This window comes from Triturus cristatus, chromosome 1_2 (assembly GCF_964204655.1).
Source record: "Triturus cristatus chromosome 1_2, aTriCri1.1, whole genome shotgun sequence".
NCBI classification, from domain to species: Eukaryota; Metazoa; Chordata; class Amphibia; order Caudata; family Salamandridae; genus Triturus; species Triturus cristatus.
The window spans coordinates 35,946,177-35,972,393 of NC_140580.1; the positions used below are offsets into that span (position 1 = coordinate 35,946,177).

The following is a 26,217-nucleotide window of genomic DNA, read 5'->3' on the forward strand; positions in this document are numbered from 1 at the left end:
ATCATAACCCTCCATGGCAAAACAATCTGGAGATGGAGTCGATGCCCATGCGCACTATTGTCCTAAGGAGGAGTCGCCTACCTTGTGACTACAAAGACTTCTTCCAAGACAAAAACAAATTGCAAACATCCGAGCCCAACATCAGGTGGCGATCTATGCATACGTATACGAATCTACAGCTCTACATGCCAAGAACAGATGCATACTGGTAAGTACCATTTTCCTTCCCTCACCAAGTCACAGGGGCAGATACTCGCTTTGGGCACTGGGGCTCCACCCCGCCAATGTTTGTGCTCTATGTGCAATACATATTAATAATTAAATAATCACATTGCACATTGTGTAATATGATTATTTAATTATGACTGAGGATGGCACCTAAAGCATGAAAAAACGTTGAAGATCCAACTTCGTATTACAAGCGCCTGTCCTTTGTTAGCTTCATACTCTGACTCGCGTTATGCGAGGGTCAGGCAGCCAGGCAGGCACTTTCACTAGCACATGGTGCGCGTGTGCCAGTCATTGTCGAGACCAAAGTGCTTCATTCATTTCAGCCCTGGACTTGCTTTGTCTGGGCACTTTGTGCTTCACCCCAAATGACGCACAGGAGTGTTCGTTTTTGAAGCAGCCCCGGGCAGCATGATTTTCAGCTCTCTAACTGCCTGGAGCTGCATGCTAATTTCCCTCCCTTTCCGATGTTGTCACAGGGTGGGGGAGTGTTCCGTAAGAATCACAGACCAGGCTTCACCCCACCATATGACGTTTTTGGAAAGGGTGGGACATAGAAGCAGCATGCTGTAAGGTAAATGGAGGTGATCAGGTTTAGTTAATCTGCTCTTGTTAGATCCCCCCAGCAGGCGCCAGAATCAGCCCCCTCCGGCAGACCCAGCTAACCTCTTCTCCGCAGGATTCTTGCAGTCCCTGCTCCTCGTTCTGTGACAGGAGGCTGTAAATGCCGTGTCCTCCCACACACAAATCCCGCTGTGCTTGAGTGGGATTCCGGTCTTCCCCTATCATTGCTGTGTGTCTGTAAATGCAGATCGCAGAGACTGTGCCACCAACAGATGCCTCCTGGCATCGCACTTCTCCAGCAGGCCCCTTCCAACTGCCGAGAAAGACGAGGGTCAGTCCAAAGATGCCAGCTTTAAAACTGGTGACACTGGTTCCAATTTCGGCATCTGCTGAACATTCTGTGATTCTGGGCAGATCAGTTAATTAAATAAAAAAAATATTTAAATCTGATCTTGTGCAACATAACAGGCGCTCAGGTAAAGCACGCCAACATCCGTAGGCCAAGTGTGTACGATATAACTGCAAAAACGGAAATAAACAGGAGAATAATCAGGTTTTAAAAAAGAAGTCGTATGTGAAAGCTACTTTAGCATATCGCTTGCAAAGATATTCATCAGCTGCAGAGCGGTCACAAAAGCTTAGTTCTAAACTTTAATGTTACAAATGAATGCAATAGCTACTGTGTTTAAGGAGGTCCGTGTCGAGCCCATTGTCAGGGTTGCAAGGTAGCAAGAGAGACAGGAGGGGGGCAGAAGACATACAGGAAGAGTTGTCTCAAGACATGGCTATATGTTTAAAAGAGTGAGGATCCGTGCCATACAGCGGGCACCCAGCTGTGCAGTTTGCACTGTTTAGTACCAACTGAAGACCAGCAAAAGACAGCCCTCAGTGCTATTGCTTGACTGGCCCAGGCCCTGTCTCTCCTGAAAGGTAAGCTCCTGCTCCTAACTGAAAACAAGCATTTGCAATGCAATAGGTCTCGCAATTACGTGAGTTTAAGCTATTGGCATTGTAAATGACAATGCCTTTTATTTATGTTTTATAACGTAAATGCGAGACCTATTGCATGGCAAATGCTTGTTACCTATAGGTGTCATTTACCAATTTAGGTCACAGCCATGGCATTTGCTTACTACGTTGATGGTTCTTCAGATGTCACCATCTCACCCCTTTTGTCGGTTTTGTAGCTAATTTTCATCTTCAGTTTTCCTTCTGGAACATAGGTCCCTTAGACATTATGGATCCAACTCTTGAGGACTGATTTCCAAGGAGGCTGGGGTCTCCCTTTGTTTCCTTTTTCTGTAGGTTTTCTTCCTCATTATTGGAGGTGATAAGTATTCTACACCTCAAAAGTCTGTTAATGCCACTTCCACCTCATTTGGTGAATTTATTTTGCTTGAAGGAGTTGTTTCTTGTTTTCTTCCTCTCTTCCTTTGGAAGAAGTTGGTCTTTTTCCCTTTTTTTAGTTGCAGTATATTAGAGGTCTTGCTTTGTATATATCTTGTCTCCTGTTGAGATCTTTCTTACTGGCCTCGATCCTTGCAAAGCTTGTGTGCACTGCCATTCAATATTTTGCGTTTTTTTCCTACTTCATACTCCATCTTTTATCAGAGCTTCAGTCAGGACTTGTTGCCTGATTTCTTGGTCTATTGGATGGAAATTGGGGGTTAGTCGAGGCCTTCAGTTTGTTAACCTTAATTTCGACTGTACCTTTTGATGGATCCCAGTTGTGGCCTTCATTCCCTTCATGTGAGAAAGTGGCTCTGAATATACTGTTCCCAAATAGGTACAGTGTGCACAGAGTCCACAATCTCCAGAGGTTCGGAAGAGGCTAAAGTTAGATATAACCTTACTCTCTAAAGTGGTAGCTTGGTCGTGCAGTAAGGCAGTATCAGAGGACAGTGTAAAGCATTTGTTGTACACACTCAGTCAGTAAATGGTCTCACACACTCAAGAACTGAACTCTAGGCCAATGTTTTATATAGAAAAGATATACTTGTTTTTTTTAGAACCAACAATAGGTATTAAAATACACTTTCTCAGAATGAGATGCTTTAGGTAAATACTTTTGCAATATGCAATTGACTTATGTAAATGCTGGTTACAGGTTGTTGCAATAGGCAACACAATTTCAAACACAATAATGCATTGAGCTCAATGGAAGTTTTAAGTTATTTGCAATAGATTACTTTCAGGTCTACTTTTGTAACTCCAGGACTAGATCCTAGATTCAGTCCTGGGACAGTACTTAGAAACAAGTGATAAAAGTCGACTTAGTTACTGTTGTGATTTTTAGGCAATATTTTTCTATTTTAAAAGTTGACACTTAAAAGAAATTTCATAGAAAAACAGTCAATGATTCCCTATGGGAGAAACTTCAAGTTTCAGGTAAGTAAGTTCTCGTTACTTTTGTAATCCAGTACTGGGTTCCTAGACTCAGTACTGGGACCTCTATCTAAAACAGGTAAGTAATTCGGTTTTCACAGTGGGTATGATTTTTAAAGAATATTTGAAGTTTGCAAAAATCGACACAGAAGAAATTTCACAGAAAAACAGTCAATGTTTTCCTATGCAAGAAAATTGGGTTACTGGTAAGTACGGTTGTGAATATTTTTCAGGGTCCGTGCTGGGCACCAAGATCCAGCACTGGGACCTCTCCTAATAGCAGGTGAGTGTTTTCGTTACTCGGTTGATTTTTGGTGAATATTTTAAGTGTTAGAAACTCCACACTTAAAAGAAATTTCAGAAGAAACCAGTCAATGTTACCCTATGGAGGAAAATTGGGTTATCGGCTTTTGGGTAAGTACTCGACTGGCAGAGATAAGGTTCTGGGCACAGACTTGGGGGTCTCCCAGGGTCAGGTAGGTACAGTTGTTACACCCTCAGCGGCACAGGGGCATCCGGGTGCAGAGTGCGTTAGGCCCAATGATATCCTATGGGAGGCAGGGGGGCCTTGGTTGGTGGCTGCTGACTAGCAGGCCACGTGGCTTTGGGACCTGGGCCCCTGGTCACTTGCTCAGGGCAAATGGGGAAATAGATAGGTGTAGTGGTTACACTGCCAGGTCCACTCGGGCGGCTGGGTGCAGGGTGCTTTTGAGCCTTCGGGCGCTCAATGGGTTTCAATGGGAAATCTCCGGTTTAGAAAAAGACTGCAAGCTCGGGGAAGAGGATTCTTCAGGTGCCACCACCCCTTCGAGAGGTAAGTTGGGTAGTTGGAGGATAGGTAGGTACCCCGGGATTGGGCACAGGGGGCCGCGGGGCGCCGCGTGCAGGGGTGTCTTTTAGTGTCGGGAAATCTTACCCTCTGTTGATCGTGGTAGGGGGGGGCACCTTGTTCTGATGCTGCAGGCTTCTCCAGGAGTGTCGACGGAGGTCCTTGGGTGCCGGACTCGGGGTCACAGTCTCCGTGGGGTCGTCCTCGTGGTCTTTGTTCACTCCGGCACTGGCCAGGCTTGGCTGGTGCAGAGTGTGCTGGGTTCGCTGTTCCGGGCTGCTGCCAGGGCTTAGAAGTAGGTTTTGAGTAGAGCCTCTACTCATGGGAGTCCCAGGGGCTTAGAGCCACAAGGTAGCCAGGTCCTCCGGGGTTTGTGAGGTTGCTGGCCACAAGAGATGCCGGGTTGGAGCAGGAGCAGGTTCGAGGGTCGACAGGCCGGTAGGGCTGGGGCCAAAGCAGTTGGTGTCTTCCTCTTCTTAACAGCTGCAGGGCAGGTCTTCTTTCTTCTTACTCTTCTTTGTATTTCGGAATCTGGAATCTGGGGAAGGAAGGTTCAGGGTGCCCCTAAGTACTAGATTTAGGGGCGTTACAGGTAGGTGAAGGGCAGGGACCAATGGGTCCCTGTCCTGGGGTGGGTACACCCCCTTTCCTGCCTCTCTCCTGTAGGAGGGGGGCAGTAGCCTAGTCCTGATAGGGTAGGGCTTCCCATCTTCAAGATGGCGAGAGCCCGGAGATGTGCTTCACCTCGCCTCCCCCACCTGAGGGGTGGGGTTGGCAGGCTGGCACATCCCCTGTCCTTATTTGGGGTTTCCGGCCAAGCTTCCCGCCAGAGTGGGGGGTTGCAGTGGCCTGGGGAATCTCACAGAGGCGGCATGCCTTTTGAAGCTTCCCCCTGCCCATCCTGGGGGAGGAGATTTAGCACCTCTCCCAGGATGTGCATTGTTGCAGGCCCAGGAGAGCAGGGGCTCTCCCACCCAGGGATCCAGCAACATGTCTGCTGTGTGACAGCCTAGGCAGCCTCAGAGCAGACGTGGGTTGTAGGTTAGGTTTAAGGGGGAATCTCTAAGATGCCTTCTGGGGTGCTTGGTACATGACATCCCGCACTGGCATCAGTGTGGGTTTAATGTGCTGAGAAGTTTGATACCAAACTTCCCAGTCTTCAGTGTTGCCATTATGGTGCTGTGGAGTTCGTGTTTGACGAGCTCTCAGGACCATGTACTCTTAAATGGCAGCACTGCACTTACAGTGCCCAGGAAAGGACCTGGGTACTGTAGGGGCAGAGGGCTCCTGCTCCTGTGCCCACACCAGTGGCATAGGGCACCCAGCTAGAGGGGTGGCTGATATATGCCATGGCAGTGTAGGTGATGGGCATGGCACACAGGGATGTGTGCCATGTCGACTCTTTGTTTTGTATTGCACCCAGACACCCAGCCTGCAAAGGCAGTGTGTGTGTGTAAGGGTACAGGGCCTCTAAGGGTGGCACAATGGGCGCCGGGTGCAGGGGTGCCTTTTGGTGCCGGGAAATCTTACCCTCTGTTGATCGCGGTTGGTGGGTACCAGGTTCTGAGGCTGCAGGCGTCATCACGAGCGTCGAGGTGAGTGCTTGGGTGCCAGATTCGGGGTCACAGTCGCTGGGGGGATGTCCTCGTGGTCTTTGTTCACTCCGGCACAGGCCAGGCTTGGCGGGTGCCGAGTGTGCAGGGTTCGCGGTTCCGGGCTGATGCCAGGGGTTAGAAGCCGGTTTTGAGCAGAGCCTCTGCTCATGGGAGTCCCAGGTGCTTAGAGCCAAAAGGTAGCCAGGTCCTCCAGGGTTTGTGAGGTTGCTGGCCACAAGACGTGCCGGGATGTAGCAGGAGCAGGTTCGAGGATCGACAGGCCGGTAGGGCTGGGGCCAAAGCAGTTGGTGTCTTCCTCTTCTTAGCAGCTGCACGGCAGATCTTCTTTCTTCTTGCTCTCCTTAGTTTTTTCGTAATCTGGAATCTGAGGAAGGAAAGTTCAGGGTGCCCCTAAATACTAAATTTAGTGGCGTTACAGGTAGGTAAAGGGCAGGGACCACTGGCTCCCTGCCCTGGGGTGGGTACACCCCCTATCCTGCCACTCTCCTGTGGGAGGGGGGCATTGACCTAGTCCTGATTGGGCAGGGCTCCACATCTTAGAGATGGCGAGAGCCCGGGGACGTGCTTCACCTTGCCTCCCCCAAGTGAGGGGTGGGGTTGGCAGAGGCAGGCACACCCCCTGTCCTTCCTTGGGGTTTCCGGCCAGTCTTCCCGCCAGAGAGGGGGTTGAGAACCGGTAGGGGCCAGTTGCTGGGTACAGCAAGTGGCCTGGAGAAGCTCACAAAGGCGGAATGCCTTCGAAGCTTTCCCTGCCCATCCTGGGGGAGGAGACTTCGCACCTCACCCAGGACGTGCATTGTTGCAGGCCCAGGAGAGCAGATGGCTCACTACCCAGGGGTCCAGCAACCTGTCTGCTGTGTGGCAGCCTAGGCAGCCCCTCAGACAAGACGTGGATTGTAGGTTAGGTTCAGGGGGCATCTCTAAGATGCCCTCTGTCGTGAATCTTACAGTAAATCCCACACTGGCATCAGTGTGGGTTTACTGTGCTGAGAAGTTTGATACCAAACTTCCCTGTCTTCAGTGTAGCCATCATGGTGCTGTGGAGTTCGTGTTGACGACCTCCCAGCACCATATACTCTTAATGGCAGCACTGCACTTACAGTTCCCAGGAATGGGCCTTGGTACTGTAGTGGCACAGGGCTCATGCACCTGTGCCCACACCTCTGGCCTAGGGCACCCAGCTGGAGGGGTGACTGAGGTATGCCAGGGCAGTGTGTTGTGGGCATGGCACACAGGGATGTGTGCCATGTCGACTCTTTGTTTTGTTCTGCACCCAGACACTCAGCCTGCAAAGGCAGTGGGTGTGTGTCAGGGTACAGGGCCTCTAAGGGTGGCACAATAAGTGCTGCTGCCCTTAGGGACCTTCTCTGGTCACAAGGCCCTGGGCACCTAGGGTACCATTTAGCAGGGGCTGACAGGTGACCAGAGATGCCAATTGGGTTTTGGCTGTCAGGCAGTTTTTAGTGAAGGAACACAGGCCCTGGGCACCTGATTGGCAGGAGCCCAGGGCAGAACAGGAAAAGTGCATATGTTATCAGGCAAAAAAGGGGGGGGGGGTACTGCAACAGAAACCCACTTTCTTACACTTCATAGCAGAGTTTTTACACCTGGTGTTTTCTTTTGATTTCCTGTTAACCACCTGATAGTAGCCTCTTCAATTTGTTGCGTTGGTTCATGGGCAGTTGCCATTATTTTTCTGGGTTGTGTCATGCTCTCCACTCCCTCTCTTCTCTTATACAGTATTTTGTTGCTGGTTTTACAGCTTAGTGCTAATATCTGTATGTCTATCATTTTCACTCCATTGTGATCACAACTTTGGTCTCTTACCAATGTATGTTTGTATTTATATCTATCTTTCGATGAAAGCCTCTATTCTATGAGTGTTCAGTGTAGGAACGAGGATCAGTGTCCCCTGTTGCTGATGGAGGCTGTGGTTTGCTTCAACGATGGGGAGGATAACACTTTTGGTGTATTTTGATAGACGTGTGTATGCGTATATATATATATATATATATATATTTTTTTTTTTTTTTTCCACCAGTGTTCCTTTGAAGAAGGAAACCACCGCACTTCAAGGAAATCGTCAATTAATTGGAATTTATTCTGTCGTGCAAATAATCACCACTAACCACCACCAACGCGTTTCAACCAACAATAGGTCTTGCTCACGGTATGTGAGTCCGTTTTGTGTCTTTATTTATAGTTCTTCCCATTGAAACCAATTAGAAGGAATTATGGGAGATGTAGTTCTTAGTTCTTTATACCGTTTTGCGGCACTCAAGTTCATTTATTCCTCTGTAGAGCAATGTATTTATCACTCGTGGATATGGTGATAATATTTTTGTTTGGGCATTTTGTATTTGAGTAAAGAATCAAACTTTGGCATTTAAATATGGCTTGAACATGAAAGAAGTAAAAGATTTGATGGGCAACACCTTCAATATTACAGAAAGAATTACGTGTGAATCAACCTATGTTGTATAAGTCATTGTCTGTCATTGTTGATTGTGGTACATAGGTAGTACCATTTGCCCGTTAAAAAAGAGAATTTTAGAACATCTACGAGCCATACAGAATGGAGACATCAATTATGCAATTGTAATACTCATAAAGATATCAAGAAACAAAATATCAAATACTTTGGATTGACAACTGTGGCCAAAAGTGAACGAGGAGGAAACAGAACAATGAAACTACGTAGATTGGAGTCGAGAATCATCATAAGGTTTAAGACAAAGATCCCATTTGGCTTGAATGGAGATGAAGAACTGTACAGTCACTTGTAAATCTCCGGTGCTGCAGAAGAAATAGATAGAATGATATGGTAACAAAGGGGTATAATAAAGGAAGAGAATTAAGGAATAATCTTTAATCAACAACTTCATTGACCTTAACAGCACATAGCTAAAATGGATTATAGCGTATACAATTTCTCCTATATGCACTGAGCAAAGAATATGCTAATGCAAATATGATAAAGCGCACCAGCGCGAACTAATTGTAACATTGAGAAATGTTTCAACGCGGGTGGAATATCAACCATGAGTAAAACGCACTAAGCGAGAATAAGCAACTATACATCTTAACAATGGTGTATCCACAGAGCGGATTGGAGGAATGAAAGCGTGTATTGTCAATAAAGTTGGATTCTTTACTCAGATACGAAATGCCCAACCAAAAATAATATCACCATATCCAAGAGTGATAAATACATCACTCTACAGAGGAATAAATGAACTTAAGTGCCGAAAAACGGTATAAAGAACTAAGAACAACATCTCCCATAATTCCTCCTAATTGGTTTCAATGGGAATAACTATAAATAAAGACACAAAAATGGATTCACATACCGTGAGCAATACCTATTGTTGGTTGAAACGTGTTGATGGTGGTTATTGGTGATTATTTGCACGACAGAATAAATTCCAATTAATTGACAATTTCCTTGGAGTGCGGTGGTTTCCTTCTTCAAAGGAACTTTGGTGAAAAATTAATTGGGAGGACTGGCCCGTCCTCGAGACCAGCACCCACTATGGAATAGAGCGCTCTCCTTGGGGCTGTTTGGTGAATATATATGTTCGAGGCATATGAGCTGCAGATTACACACTGTGCATAGATCGCCATCTGGTGTTGGGCCCGGATGTTTGCAGTTGTTTTTCCTCTTGGAAAGTCTTTGGAAGTCATGAGGTATGTGACTCCTCCTTCGGAACGTATTGCGCATGGGCTTTGGCTCCATCCTCAGATTGTTTTTTTCCGCCATCAGGCTCGGATGTGTTCTTCGTGCTCCGGTTCCGAACAGTTTCCAGTTCTCCTGATCGGCGCGCAATCCTCCCCTTTTCGCGGTATTGTTTTCGATCGTGATCTCGACGCAACTCTCATCATCCAAAGTGTTCGATTCCGGTTGTCGACGAAGGCCTTCGGGCCTACCTAAGCTCCGGTCCTGGCTGATGGAAAGGACTCCATTCAAGAAGTGTCCTCGATGTGGGTCCAAATTTCCCCACACCGATCTCCATGAGGTGTGCAACCTTTTGCCTCTCCTGTGAACACGAGGCTCGAGACTGTCCGGCGTGCAAATACTTCCGGTCCAAGAAGACCATTCGAGACCGAAGGGTGAGGAGAACCATGGCACACTCGTCGACAGGTATCCCCGACGACATCTTCGGAGAAGGAGTCGTTGTCCCTGAAGAGCAGCCCACCGAAGAGGGCCTCGTCAGCGCCTCCGAAGCCGACGACTCAGATGTCGAAGACATCACTCCGGCACAGAGGGGCATGAGTACTAACATCGACCCCCACCCTCGACGGCACCGAAAAAGGCTTTGGTCACGCCTTCGCCCTCGGGCCTAGGCACGACCAAAGACACTGCTTCCCATACCTCGCTTTCGGGCCCGGTTAAGAAGCCCACCAAGCCTTCTGGCGGCTCGGGCTCGAGCCAGCCTGCTGTCGGTGCCGAGAAACACTCCTCCGCACCGGCGGCGAAAAAGAAAATGGCCTCCTCCTCCGTCCTCCGCGCCGAACTCCACCTCGAAGCACTCGGCGCCGAAAACTGGCACTAGCTCCTCGGTACCGGCACCATCCCCGGAGCCGAGCAAAAAGCCAAAGGCCCTCGAAACACACACCTCGAAGCCGAAAGTCATCTCAGAGCCGAGAAAACATCCGGACATTTCTAAGCCGCACAGTTCAAAACAAACAAACCGATTACGGCTACAAGGCTAAAAAACATACGGCTCCGACACCTTCGGCGCCGACGGATCGGCCACTCACAGACGGAACTATTTCGGCCCAATCCACTACAAAAGACACTGGTCAAGGACCCTAAAACTGGACATTTGATGCTCAGCATCAAAAATTGACCGCTGGACAAGCCTATCCCAGCTCCACCTCCAAAGAGGAGAGACTTTGCTACCTCCCCTTTGAGAATACCTTCATCCCCTCCTCCACCTCCTCCTCCTCCTCCACCTCCTCCCTCTCCTCCACCTCCCCCACCTCATCATTCCCCCACACCCATTCCTGATGAGGATGATGACGATGTCTACGATGACACAGGGGACGGGCCCCATGACCAGCCCACAGGGGACCCCACTCCTACAGGCTCCCCAGACCCATGGGACGTCTACAACATTCCAGACATCCCTAACGTCCCGCAGGACGACCTTTACCCTTCAAGACCGTCCTCCCCTGAAGACACAATGGGGTTTAACCAATTACTCCATAGGGCGGCACACTACCACGGTGTTGATCTCCATACAGATCCCGTAGAGGAGGACTGCCTCCTCGATACCTTTGATACTACACACAAGACCACTTCCGCCCTGCCCATGCTAAAAGGGGTTATCAAGCACGTGCCTGAAGTCTTTAAAGACCCAGTCAGGGCCAGAGTCATCAACCCTCGCATCGAGAAGAAGTATAAGGCAGCCCCTACAGATCCCACTTACATCAGAGGGCCCGCACCACTAGACACCCTGGTAGTCTCCACTGCAAGGAAGCGTGCAAACTCCCAGGCCTCAGGCGAAGCACCACCACCTGATAAGGAGTCCAAACTCCTAGATGCCTCTGGCAAGCGCACTGCATCCCAGGTGGCCAACATATGGCGCATCGCAAATGCACAAGCGCTTTTGGCAAGATATGACAGGGCACATTATGACGAACTAGAAGCCATAATGCAACACCTCCCTGACAGGCACAAGAATAGAGCCAGCAAATGAATCCAGGAGGGTAAAACCATTACCAACACCTTCATTCGCTGCACCCTAGATGTAGCTGACACCGCCTCTAGGGCAATTAACACCAGCATCCTCCTCCATAGGCATGCCTGGCTACGTATTTCAGGTTTCAAACCTGAGGTGCAGGCTTCCATCCTGAACCACCCCTTTGACCAGGAACATCTGTTTGGGCCACACGTTGACGTTGCCCTGGAAAAAATGAAAAAGGACACCGATACGGCAAAGTCTATGGGAGCCTTACAGTCACACACTCCCAGGCGCTCTTTTCGCCGCTCTTCCTTTCGAAGCACCTCCAAAGGATACTCCTCAGACAACGCCTCCACTTCCTATAAAACCCCTACCCAATCCACCTTCACTAGGGGTTACCAGAGTGGCGGCTACAGGGGAAACAACAATAAAGGCAGAGGCAAACATAACACCTCCCGCTCTACCTCCACCCCTGCCCAATGACTTCCCTCCACTCCCCCCAGACCATTCCACTCCAGTCGGGGGCAGACTCCACAATTTCCTTCCTGTCTGGACTACTATCACAAATGGGTAACACAGATAATTTGGTCAGGCTACTGCCTCAAACTAACATCTACCCCCCCAAACTTTCCACCCAAACAACGTCCGATGTCACAGGAACATTTGTCACTTTTACAGCAGGAGGTAATCTCCCTCCTACAAAAGAGTGCGATAGAACTAGTTCCTGCCCACCAACAAAATATGGGAGTTTACTCCCTATATTTTCTCATACTAAATAGAGACGACACTCTACGGCCCATCCTAGACCTCAGACCCCTAAATCACTATATACACTCAGACCATTTCCACATGGTCACACTCCAGCAAGTACTTCCCCTGCTCTCCCAAAACGACTTCCTTGCCACCCTAGACCTCAAGTACGCCTATTTCCACATTCCCGTTCACACAGCTCACAGAAAGATTCTCAGGTTTGTAGTGGACGGTCAACATTATCAATTCAAGGTGCTCCCATTCGGAGTCAGCACCGCAAGTGTTTACCAAGTGCCTAGCGGTAGTGGCAGCACACCAGTGAAGACAACACATCCACGTCTTCCCAGATCTAGACGACTGGCTAATAAAAGCCAGCTCATACAACCAGTGTGTACAACACACTCAAGCCACTATCCAGCTACTTCACGAACTGGGCTTCACAGTAAACCACACAAAGTCCCATCTGCAACTGTCCCACGTAAAACAATACCTCGGTGCCACTATAGACACCTCAAAAGCGTTAGCCTACCCCAGTCCGGCCAGGATAGCGAGCATTCAGGCTCCATGCGCCAAATTTCAGCCGGAACACTCTCTTCCAGCTCAAGTGTTAATGCTACTAATAGGAATGATGGCCTCTTGCATATTCGCAGTACCCCATGCAAGACTCCAAATGCGTCCTCTCCAAGAGTGCTTAGCACGCCAATGGAACCAGGCCGAGGGTCAATTAACAGATCTGGTGTTGGTAGACGGTCGTGCCCATCGCTCTCTGCAGTGGTGGACCACCAAAAACCTTTCCAAAGGGCGACCGTTCCTGGACCTGGTTCCTCAGATAGTACTGACAGCGGACGCATCGCTCTCCGGCTGGGTAGCTCACCTACTACATCACACCATGCAGGGCAGGTGGACACCTCAACAAAAGTTACTCCACATCAACCATCTGGAGTTACTAGCCATATTCTTAGCCCTAAAATCCTTTCCAACACATATATCAGGCAAGGCAGTCCTAGTCCGCACAGACAACATGACAGCCATGTACTATATACAAAAACAAGGGGGCACACACTCTCTGCAGCTCTCTCAGCTAGCACAGAGCATATGGAGAAGGGCCATACCCCAAAAAATCTTTCTCCTAGCCCAACATGTCCCAGGAGTCCAGAACACTATGGCCGATCTGCTGAGCAGACAAACACAACAGATCCACGAGTGGGAACTCCATCCGCAAGTTCTTCACCCGTACTTTCAACTGTGGGGGCAGCCACAGATAGACCTCTTCTCCACCCGCGAAAACGCCAAATGCCCAAGCTTCACCGCTAGGTATCCACACCCATTGTACAAAGGCAATGCGATATGGATGAACTGGTCAGGCAAATTTGCGTACGCTTTTCCGCCTCTCCCACTCATTCCATTAGTGGTGCGCAAACTACAGCAACACTCCCTAACTCTCATCCTAGTTGCTCCCACTTGTGCCAGACAACCATGGTACACCACATTGCTGGAACTATCAGTAGTACCGCACCAAAAGTTACACCTCTCTCCACGCCTCTTAACCCAGAACCATGGAGAGATCAGACACCCGGACCCAGCTCAGCTCAACCTTGCGACCTGGCTCCTGAAATCCTAGAATTCGGTTATCTAAATCTTCCCCAGACTGTATGAACGTCTTTAGAGTAGCTAGACGACCTACCCCTAGGGCTTGCTACGCAGCCAAGTGGAAACGTTTTGTGGTCTATTGTCACAATAATAACTTCAATCTCCTAGATGTGTCCATTCAACACATCATAGGCTATTTACTATACCTACAAAGATGCAATCTGGCCTACACGTCTATTAGACTGCACCTTGCAGCCATAGCAGCTTATCTACAAAACAGGCAACATCTATCACTCTTTAGAGTACCTGCCATAAAAGCCTTCATGGAAGGCCTCAAAAGAATAATTCCCCCCAGAGTGCCACCCTCCCCTGTGTGGAACCTAAACATTGTTCTCACAAGACTAATGGGGCCTCCCTTTGAACCTCTACACAAATGTGAACTTCAATTCCTAACATGGAAAACGGCTTTTCTTGTAGCCATCACTTCCCTCAGAAGGGTCAGTGAAATACAAGCACTCACCATTCAAGAACCTTTTTCTGCAAATGCACCATAACAAGGTTGTTCTCTGTACTAATCCGAAATTCCTTCCTAAAGTCATTTCTCCTTTTCACCTAAACCAATCTGTGGAACTACCCGTATTCTTCTCGCAGCCACAGTCCGTTGCAGAAAGAACACTCCACACATTAGATATTAAACAAGCCTTACTCTACTACATCGAGAGAACACAACCCTTTCGTAAGACCAAACAACTATTCGTGTCTTTCTCACCACCACACAAAGGCAACCCCATCTCCAAATCTGGGATAGCTAGGTGGATTGTCAAATGCATACAGATTTGCTACGACAAAGCAAAACAAACGCTATCTGTTTCCCCCTAAAGCCCACTCTTCACGTAAGATAGGGGCTTCCATGGCATTCTTAGGGAATATCCCCTTAGATGATATCTGCAAAGCAGCTACATGGTCCACACCGCACACTTTCACTAAACACTATTGTGTAGATGTGCAAACTAAGCAACAAGCTAGTGTGGGCCAGGCTGTACTCAAAACATTGTTTCAAACCACTGCAACAGATACTGGTGGTCGCCGCTAGGAGCGAATACTGCTGTATAATCTATGCACAGTGTGTAATCTGCAGCTCATATGCCTCGGAACGGCAAATGCTACTTACCAGTATGCATCTGTTCTTGGCATGTAGAGCTGCAGATCTACACACGCCTCCCCGGCTACCTTTATCTGTTCCAGTTTATCTTATTTAGATACAGCACACATGGGCATCTTCCCTGCTTATTACTGCACTCCATCATTTCCCTGCTGGCGAAAAACAATCTGAGGATGGAGCAGAAACCCATGCACAATACGATCCGAAGGAAGAGTCACATACCTCGTGACTTCCAAAGACTTTCCAAGAGGTAAAAGAACTGCAAACCACCGGGCCCAACACCAGACGGCGATCTATGCACAGTGTGTAGATCTGCAGCTCTACATGCCAAGAACAGATGCGTACTGGTAAGTAGCATTTGATATATATATATATATATATTTATTTTACCTACTGGCGGTTGCCAGTTGGTAGTTATATTTAGGACCTATTTTCCATAGGAAATCCACAGCATTCTATTCCCAATAACTTTGGCGCCGATTGATGAATCTTAGCGAAATTTTCAAAACTTTTGGCCAGCTCCGGTCCACTCCTACCCTGAAAGTCTCGGGATGATTCGTGTAGCGGGGGCCGAAAAAAAAAGGGGGGGTCCCAAAACGTTTTTTTCCCCATGCAATTTCCCATAGGACCTTTAGCCGCAGCTACAGCCCGAACTGCTGAACGGAATTACACGAAATTTGGCAAAGAGGTAGTCCTCAGTTCAGACTCGTGCCTTTTGCTTAAATGGTGTCAATCAGTTCAGTAGTTGCTGAGAAAATTACAGTTAAAAGTACAATTATATCTATGGCCGCGCTGGATCCGCACACCCTGGGCGCACTTTCCCAATCACGCGCTAAATGCTAATTGGCTGTCAAGTGGTTGTCAACATTCGAAACCAGGAGCTGTTGGCAGCCATTTTGTGCCTCGGTAGAAGTGAGACTGAAGAAGTCTGTGGAATAAGTGTGCAAAACGTATAAAGGGGGCAGGATAGAAATACCCTGACCCTCTAGACCTGCTTGGGGGGTCCCAGAAGGACTCCCAGGCCCCCCCAATTATTTTTTTTTTTTTTTTTTTTAAACCGAAAGTGCGCGCAGGGTGGGCGGATCCTGCCATTAAAAAAAAAGGGAGATGTTTTATAATTAGCCCCCGGGGGAGGCGCCAAATCCCGGGGCAAAATTATTAAATTTAAGTTTAAAGCCCCTCCCAGTATAATTTGTGGGGGGGGGGCTCAATGGCCCCCCAAGCCCCAGGGACCACTACCCCCTGGGTCTTTATGTATTGAGGGAGGGGTCTGCGTGGCCCCCCTCCTGGAGCCCTCGAGGGCTCTGGGGACCGCCACCCCCCAGAGCAGGCTCCTGCAGTGTCCTGGGGTGCCCACCCCCAGGACACTGTTGTTTGCTATGAGAGGGCGGGAGTCTCCAAATTGGCACATCGGACCCTCGATCAACTGCCCTAACCTTAATATAGTGTTTTTTACAAGTGTCTCTAAGTACGCCAACACTTAGACCACACACCTTAGTGCATGTGTAGGTACTTTTTCACGTGGCGCCTTCCACCTTTGCCACTCACTAGCCTCACTAACCGGTCCTGAAGAAAGTCCCTCCCACACACCTTTTTGCGGGCTGAAACATAGTCAACTAAGGATAATAATCTCCTAGTAGTTGCACCACACATTTTTAACTATATCCTGAGCCGCCATTAATAAACTTTACAGGCAAGGATCCTCAAGAGATATATTTAATAAAAACTCACGACACATCACACATTTACACCACACTAGCTCTGCTTTAATCAGGCATCGTAGCACAACCGGGGGGCATTCGGCCACCCGGTTGGGACCCCAATGAAGAAGCATGACACCATCCAGGTTGGTGTGTGAGGGGTCTTTTAAACGGGTCCATGTACTTACCACAATAGTGATTGTACCATACCGACATAGTGGGTTCGTCCACATTGTTTAGTCTATCATTACACTGTTAACATAAGTAATTTCTATAGGTGGCTCTGCATTGTTGGCTCAAAGTAGTTACAGAAGAAACTGACGTCAGCACATCAGGAGAGGGCTTAAGTGGACTCCATTTACGTCACATCCGGAGGATGATGTCGCTACAGAGTCGACACCCTCTACTGGCATGCAGAGGTAATGCTGCAAAAATATCCGGATCTAGTCTGGCACCTGGGGAGAATTCTAAGATAAGGAATCTGTGACTAGATCCCATCTCTACCAGATGAGGCGTTACCGAAGGTAAGTAACTTATTCATTAAGCCACGATGACTAGAAAATCAATCCTTGCTTATTTTTTCCCACAGGCCACACAGTTCAATTAGCGTTCTTGCGGCAGCATTGGCGGAAGTCGAGAATGTTCCTGCATATCTTCCAAATGGCTTGGCTTTGAAAGATGCTTTACAGAAAGCCAAAGAATGGATGCAGGAAGTGGATACCATGCAGGTGGGATAAAGTTGTTTGTCTACAGTTCTTATTGTTTCTCGTAACATTTTTCCTTTCATTGTCTCACATGCAAGACAACAGTTTGTCGCCACTGAAAAAAGAGTGTTTCTCACAGAAATTCTAAATGCCAAAAGAATTACCACTGGAACTTCATTGATTCAACCCTAATAAAGTCATTGGTGCTGTGCTAAACATTTGGTCCTTAAATTAAGTGGTGACCTGTGGTCCTTTAACCAGTGTCCAGTCAGAACACTTTTTAAAGAACAGAGTGGCAATTTATTTCAATGCAGGTCTGAACCCATTCAGAGGTACCTAAGCTCCACAAGATGGCCACTTCAGCCACCCTGCATAATGAGCTGAGCCTTTCTCCTTCAAGAAAGAAGGAAGATTTTACTTAACCCTGTAAGCATCGGTTTGTAGCGTGTTGTGCTGTAGATTCCCATGCTCAGAACACTTCTGCACCTCCATCGTACCCAAACTCTGCCGCACCATCAACTGCTCCATCGAGTCCACCACCTTCCCTGAAGCCTGGAAATATGCAGAGGTCAACCCGCTGCTGAAGAAACCCTCTGCTGACCTTGACGGATCTCAATAACTACAGACCCATCTCTCTGCTCCCCTTCCCAGCCAGAGTCATTGAGAAAGTCATCAACGCCTAACTTTGAGTTCATTGAAATGAACCACAACCTGGACCTCTCCCAATCAGGCTTCAGAAGCAATCAAAGCATCGAGACCACTCTCCTCGCCGCTACAGACATCTGCACCCTCCTCGACTGAGGCAAGGCTGCTGCCCTCATCCTCCTGGATCTCTCTGCCGCCTTCGACACATCTCCCACCGCACCCTCTGCGCAAGACTCCACAATGCCGGCATCCGCAGCAAAACCCTAGAATGAATCCGCTTTTCCTCACCAGCCAAACAGTCAGACTCCCATCGTTAAACTCATAACCCACAGAGATCAGCTGCGGAGTGCCTTAGTAATCCTCCCTGAGCCCCACCCTCTTCAACATCTACATGCCCCCGCTTGCAGCCAATGTCGGAAGCCACGGACTCAGCATTGTCTCCTATGCCGAAGACACCCAGCTGATTCTCTCCCTCACAGACGAACCTACAGCTGCCAAAAGCAACTTACACAACGGAATGAAGGCAGTCACCACTTGGATGATGGACAGCTTTCTCAAGCTCAACTCAGACAAGACCAGAGTCCTCAACTTGGGCTCCACCCCCTCCACCTGGGACAACTCCTGGTGGCCCACAGCACTCTGAACCCCCCTCACACCCACCCACATATGAAACCTCTGCATCACCCTGGACTCCTCGCTCCATGCAGTCTTATCCACCTGCTTCCACACTCTCCGCCTGCTTCGTAAGATCTTCAAATGGATCCCCACTGAGTCCAGGAAAACGGTCACCCATGCGCTCGTCAAAAGTTGACTCTACTACCGCAACGCACTCTACGCCGGCATCACCCAGAAACACCTAAAGAAACTGCTGAACATCCAGAACGCCTGTGCCAGACTCATCCTGAACATCCCACGCCACAGTCACATCACTGGCCACCTGAGACCTTCACTGGCTTCAAGTTAACAAAAGAATTACTTTCAAGCTCCTCGCGCACGCCTACAAAGCCCTCCACAACGCTGGACCTGCATACCTCAACCACCACCTCTCCTTTTACACTCCCGCCAGACATCTTCGCTCTGCCCAACTAGCCCTGGCCACCATCCCATAGATCTCCAAGACCACAGCTGGAGGAAGTTCCTTCTACCTTGCTGTGAAGATCAGGAACTTCTTGCCTCTGTACCTCAGGCAATCGCCATCGCAATTCAAGAAGGCCCTCAAGACCTGGCTGTTCGACTGAACAGCAGGACCCCCATCCTCACTGCCCCCCTCACCCTCCCCAACCACCCCACTCCCCCCAGCACCTTGAGACCCTAGCAGGTAAATAGTCGCGCTTTACAAGAAACTTGATTGATTGTTATCTAGAGTTGGGCTCCAATGTTTACGTGTTATTTTTCTTTGAAGAAAATCTTACTTGGCAATGAGCATTGTTAATTTAGTAATTTATTGGTCACTTCACTCTGAGGGTTGAATGGACGTTTAACCAAGGCATCCTACAATGGAAGTCTTGAATGTGCTTGGTTGAGGGGCCCCTTAGGTTAGCACAATTTGAGCTGAAGGCCTTAGGGGCCCTATTTAGTACCTCAGGCCCTAGGTACCAGGATACCATTTACTAGGGACTTGGAGGGTGCTATAGATCTTGCCAATTGGGGGTACAATTGTATTGTTTTGGGAAAGGGCTCTGGCACTGGGTACCTGGTTCTCAGAACCCAGTGCATTTTGTCGATCACATCATGTACCAGGCAAAAAGTGGGTGTGACCATGCCATTCCTACATTCAGGCACACATTGAGGGTGCTGTCGTGATTTCACTCATGGTTTGCACCATGACACGCAGGCTGCATGCAGTTTGTATGTACGTTCCTTAGGGTGGCATAATACATGCTGCTGCCATGAGGGGCCTTCTTTAGTACCCATGTCCTGAGGTACCAGGGGTACTACTTACCTCCTGAGGCTTGAGCCGGGAGATCGAGACTGCCGCGCTGTGCGTGGTATTTTGAGTGCTGTAATTGTTGACACTGGTGGCTCGTACATTTGTTTCTCTCACAGAGTATTTTTTACTGTGTTTTATCCTGAGTGAATTTTAAGTCAAAATACACTTTTAACATCCTTTTAATACTTTGTATATTGAGGCTGATCTTACCGCTCACTTCCTTCTTTTTAACGTGTCCTCTGCACTGCAATTACACGACTCCTGCCCGCCATCTTGGAGGTAACGCGGGGAGCAGTCTAGTGTCTGCTCCCCACACACTATTTAGAGGGCCATGGCGCAAGCGCGCAGCGGGCGCGCCAAAGGCAAGCCCGTCTGCGCCCGTCCGCGCCAGGACGTCGCCAGGCGCCAGGGACTATGCCAGCTTTACAGCTAATTCTAGTAAGTGTAAACTAGTATATAGTGGTGCAGAACTAAGGCGTATTTCTGCTAGGTCGCCTCTGATTAGCTTGTTATGCCACAATGTGCTGCCACACTCTTTGGAAGGACCCATTTCCTGCGCACAATGTAGATTTCAGAGTAACTGGAAAGCTGAAATCCTACAAAATGTTCCCTTAGTACATATTCCTGGGCAGTATGATACCGGGCCCTCTGCGTCCCCGGACATCAACATGACCAGCAATAGTTATATCCAGACTCCTAAAACCCCACAGCACAACCACTGGAAGGGCTTTTTAAGTAATGTGAGATCGCTCCCTAAACACTCATCAGAGATCTGGGATTTATTAACGACCGACTTACCTGATGTGGGTTTCCTAACTGAGACCTGGTTGAAACCCACCAGTGGCCCAGATATTAAGATTGCCATTCCTGATGGCTATAGGATTCAACGGCTCGATAGACCGCTGAAAACCGGGGGGGGGGGGTTGCAATCATTCATAATGATCGCATAAAAATTTCTATTTTAGACCGACGCACTAATGCTCAAATCGAAATCTTGATCTTTAAAATGGAAATGGTTACCCATGACTTTTGGAGAGGGGCACTGGTCTCTCGCCCCCTGGCCCTATAAAGGATTTCTCCTCCCAATTAATGAAATTAATAGCCCCCCATGTGATTGCTTCTGAGAATTTCCTATTATTAGGTGACTTCAATATACACAGCGACAATTTTTCGTTTCCTGAAATATCAACTTTTGTCTCTGATTTATCCACACTGCATCTCACCAAAAAGAATGAGGGTCCCACACACACGGCTGGTCACACTATAGACATCATTTTTTCCAACTCTGACCGGCTAACTTGTAAAGCCCCCCGCCCGATGTGCTGGTCTGATCATGCACTTATCAGTTTTCAAGTGCAGTACCCTCTAACGTCCTCTTCTATGGCAACACATATCCAATTCTCCTATAGACAATGGTCTAAAATTAATCCAGAGTCTTTCTTATCTGCTTTTATTCCTCCCAGGTATCCCCCGACCAATAATATTGAAGATAATCTTACCCTTTTTAACACTACTGTTTTAGCGGCCATTAACTCTATTGCCCCTGTAAAGATATGTTCTAAAGCCCCTAGGAACAATCTGGCGGTCTGGTTTACTCCGGAACTACGTATAACGAAAAGCCGATGTAAAAATCTGGAAAGAAAGTGGCGGCGCACCCACCAAGACACCGATAAAGCAAACTTTAGAGCAGTGCTAACTCTTTGTCATAAAGAAATTAAACAAGCCCGCAGAACATATATAGCTGCGCAATTAAGGCTAGCAGGTAAAGCGCCTAAAATCCTCCACCAAATTTTGCAAGATTTCACCTTTCCAAAAGCATGTGATTTGGACAACAAGCACTCTCAGCCTCTCTGCAATAAAATCAGCTCTTTTCTCATACAAAAAATTGATACCATCTATGACAAATTTTCTAATACCTGCCATACTTCATTGTCTGACGACATTGTGAAACCCCCTATTGGCAAACACGCAACCTTACTGACCTTTCCTCCCCTCTTACGGGCTGAGACCGCTACACTATTGTGCAATGTTAAATCTGGCTCTCCCGTAGATGTTATGCCTGCAAGAATAGGGACGTCTCTTGCTCACGCATTAGCAGACCCTGTCACCCTGCTTTTTAACTCCTCTTTAAGTAAGGGGCTAGTTCCCCACTCTTGGAAAGCTGCACAGGTCATCCCGCTACGCAAAAATAACAAGCTTCCTATGGATGATCTCGCCAATCTTCGCCCCATCTTCCTCCTCCCTTATTTGAGCAAGGTCCTCGAGAAGTATGTGAATAAACATATCTCGTACCATATCGAAGCGACTGGCTACCTGGACCCGTCCCAATCAGGGTTCCGCGCAAACTACAGCACCGAGACTGCTCTGGTTGCTGTTACCGATTGCATTAGACGGACGCTCGATCAGGGACAATCTGCCATCTTGGTCCTTTTAGATCTCTCCGCCGCTTTCGATACAGTTGACCATCTGACCTTGCTCGAAAGATTAAGAGGGGCAGGATTAGGGGGTACGGCGTTCAGCTGGGTAACTAGCTTCCTTACTGACCGCACACAAACTCTGAACCTTGGCCCTTTCCGCTCCACCACCAAGTGTTTGACCAAGGGCGTGCCACAGGGCTCTTGTTTGAGCCCTACGTTATTTAATATCTATGTGGCCCCCCTTGCTTCTCTCTTAAGATCTCTTGGGTTCATCCCCATATCCTATGCGGATGACACCCAACTTATCTTCCCTTTTGATAAATCTTCACTGACTGCTCAAACCTGTTTCTCCCAAGGTATGCTGGCCATTTCGGAGTGGATGAGTGGTAATTTCCTGCAGCTGAATGCCAGCAAAACGGAGATCATCCTCTATGGCGATGCCCCCATCATGTGGTCACCAACTTGGTGGCCATCTGAGTTGGGGCCCGCTCCGCTGCCTAAACTCACAGTAAAAAACCTTGGCGTTCGCTTCGATCAGGCTATGTCTATGAAGGATCATGTTTCGTACACCGTCGGTGCTTGCTTCTTCACACTGCGCCTTTTGAAGAAAGCTCTTCCTTATCTCCCAGAGTTTTTCCGCAAGACACTTGTCCAGGCTCTGGTATTAAATAAACTGGATTACTGCAACGCCCTAATGGTCGCTGCCAATGAATCTGCCCTCAACCGTCTGCAAGTGGTGCAAAACAACGCAGCACGATTGGTTACCAAACCTCCAGGCAGATCCGCCTCTATCCCGCTGCTTCGGCAACTGCATTGGTTGCCAGTGAGGAAACGAGTCAAGTTTAAACTCTGCTGCCTGACTCACAAAGCATTGTGGGGCCCCGGCCCTTCCTACCTGACTGAAAGGCTCCTCCAATATATCCCCAATCGCGATCTGAGATCAGGCTCTAAATCGCTGTTATTCATTCCGAGGATAAAGAGAGCACGGCTAGGAGGTAGATCTTTCTCCTACCAAGCTCCATTGGTCTGGAATCAGCTTCCCCTCCCGCTCAGACAGTGCTCCGATTACCTCGGGTTTAGAAAGTTACTAAAGACCACCCTTTTTTCAGAATGACACCGCTACATCATCCCCGCACAGTTCTGCCAGTGCTGAGAGACCCCTTCGGGGGTGATTCACGCGCTTTACAAACTATTTAACATATAGAAGTGCTGAAGTGTGTGCCAATTGTATTACAATTAGGCCATTTTACCTTGTGTTTAGGAAAAGAGCACTGGTCCAATATTCTACCCTGCAAAAACACTCTCTCCCCAGAACATCAGACACTTCTCAGGGAGGAGGATCAGGTGCTCCTCCTCAAAGGGGCCATAGAACCTCATCAACAGGGCACAGGAGTATACTCTCTACTTCCTGATCCCCAAAAAGGATGGGTCCCTCAGGCCCCTAAACTAATACATCTTGTCAGAACACTTTCTCATTGTCACAATTCAGGATGTCATCCTGCTTCTGCAGCAAGGTAACTTCATGGCCCTCTTGACCTGAAGAACGCCTATTTTCACATACCAATGCAACTAGCCCATCGTGGATATCTCAGGTTTGTGATCAGCAGAAGGAATTACTAGTTCAAGGTGCTAACGTTCGGGGTGACCACTGCACCTCGGGTGTTTACTAAATGCATTGCGGTGGTGGCTGCTCACCTTTGCAGGCAGGGGTTGAACGCCTTTGTCCTACCTGGACAACTGGCTGATCAAAAGGACCACCTGCCAACAATGCTGCGAGAGCACACAGGTCACGATAAACCCCCTAGACTAGCTGGGGTTTACCATCAACGCCATGAAATCTCACCTCCAAACCCTCCAGATACAACACTACCTAGTAGCAATACTCTGCTCAGAAGTTGGCTAGACTTAGCCAAACCAAACCCAGGTACAGTCCTTCCAGGCACCGATTCCTCAATTCCAACCAGATGAGTCAGGACAGTCATGTGCCTTCTAGGCATGATGACCTCCTGCATTGCCATAGTTACGCACGTCTGATTGCTTATGATTCCATTACAGGAATGCCTAGCGGAGCAATGCTCTTAAGCGAAGGGTCATTGGGATGATCTAGTGTTGATCGGCCACCACACTTATCATTCTTTGCAGTGGTGAATCACCAACAACCTGTTGCAGGGGTGCCCTTTTCTCGATGCAGTTCGGCAGGTGACCATCACAACGGACAGGGTGTGGTGCGCACTTGCAGTACATGACTGTCCAGGCCAATGGGAGCCCACCCAGACACCAGGGCCTCCTCATCAGTTTCCTGGAGTGGTTTACTGTTCATCTGGCATAGATGGCTTTCCTACCTAATCTGAACAGTAAAGTTGTTCTCGCCTTGATAGACATGATGGCCATTAACTACCTTAAAAAACGGCACTCTGTCACCCCAGCTCTGTTAGCCGAGAGCATTTAGTGGTGGACGCTCCGCTGCAAGATTCACCTCCTGGTGGAGTATCTCCCAGGAATAGATAATTACTTCGCTGCCCTCAGCAGAATGCTGAAACAAGTCCACGAGCGGGAGCTCCACTCTAGAGTTCTCCTCCCTTAATTCCACCAGTGGTAGACCTCTTCATTGCTGTCAAATGCCCAAACTTTGCCTCCAGGTTCCCACAGTCCATAAGCAAAGCACTATGGATGAATTGGCCAGGGATATTTGCCTATGCTTTTCTGCCTCTTCCCCCTACTTCCGTTTGTGGTTCAGAGGCTACTGTCGACATCCCTTGGCCTCATCCCGGTGGCCCCCACTTGGGCCCTCCAGCCCTTGTTCACCACCCTACTGGAACTTAATATTCTCTCGTAAGAGGCTCCACAAAGGCAAGACCTTCTCACGCAGAACCATGTGGAAATCAGGCACCAAGGTTGCTCAGTCTTGTGATCTGGCTCCTGAGGTCTTGGAGTTTGGATGCCTTAACCTTCCACCTGAATGCATGATCTTCCTTAAAGAAGCACACAGGCCTACCACGCACGCCAGTTACGCTGTCAAATTGAATCAGTTTGTCCATTGCCACTCTAAGCAAATCGATCCTTTGACCCCTTAGGGGCCAGTACATCGTCTGCTACCTACTCCACTTGCAGGTGTGTGGTCCGGCCTTCACTTCCATTCGCTTTCACCTGGCTGCAGTAGCTGCCTATCTTCAGAACAGACAACACATCTCCCTCTTCCATATACCAGTCACCAGGGCTTTCATGGAGGGCCTCACGAGTATTCCCTCCTTGGGTCTCCCCGGGCCCTACGTGGAAACTCAACATTGTCCTCACAAGTCTGAGTACCCCCCTTTGAGCAGCTCCACCCCTGCCCCGTTCAATTCATTTCTTAGAAGGTGCCATTTCTCGTTGCCATTACTTCACGAAAGCGTGTGAGTTCCAGCCATTAACCCTAAAGAAACCTGTATTTGAGTGACACAGGAACAGGGTTGTCCTTTGCACCAATCCTAATGTCCTCCCAAAGGTTGTCCCCCCGTTTCACCTAAATCAGTCCAGTGAACTTCTTTTGTTCTTCCCACAACCTGACTCTGTTGCAGAACGGGCTCTCCACATCTTAGATCAGAGGTCTTCAAACTTTTGTCGATGGGCAACGAATCCATATTAAAACAAGAAAGATACACTTTATTGGACTCATTAAGTGTTTTTGAACTCTTGTTCTCTCCACTACTGTTTGTACTTATACAGCATTACTTGTTTACGTGTGCATAGGCATCCTATGTTTAACTGTTTTTAGACCTTAGTCTACTTGGGGGGTTTAGGGTTTGTTTTCCCCCTGTCCTATTTGCACCGTTGGATTTGTACTTTTAGACTCCTACGTACACACTGGTGGGCGCCATCGCATACCGCAAATTTGAAACCCTTCACAAGTATTTATTCAAACTTTTGTAGGTTGAGCCCCCCCAGCTGTATTGTTTTAGATGTCGGGGCCCCCCCACCACCTGACAAATTTCTGGAATCTGGTACACTAAATAATCAACCGCCACCCGCAT

The 26,217-nt window shown here is 48.4% G+C and overlaps 1 protein-coding gene across 6 annotated transcripts in view; it reads left to right on the forward strand.

The window, feature by feature from the left end:
- The window catches only part of KDM5B (lysine demethylase 5B), an 897,967-nt gene that overhangs the window by 530,801 nt on the left and 340,949 nt on the right, over window positions 1–26,217 (forward strand). For all 6 annotated transcript variants that reach the window (XM_085600396.1, XM_085600377.1, XM_085600387.1 and 3 more), the window contains one exon: window positions 17,101–17,239. In XM_085600396.1, the coding sequence (XP_085456522.1) occupies window positions 17,101–17,239 (139 nt within the window). The remainder of the gene's footprint in view (window positions 1–17,100; window positions 17,240–26,217) is intronic.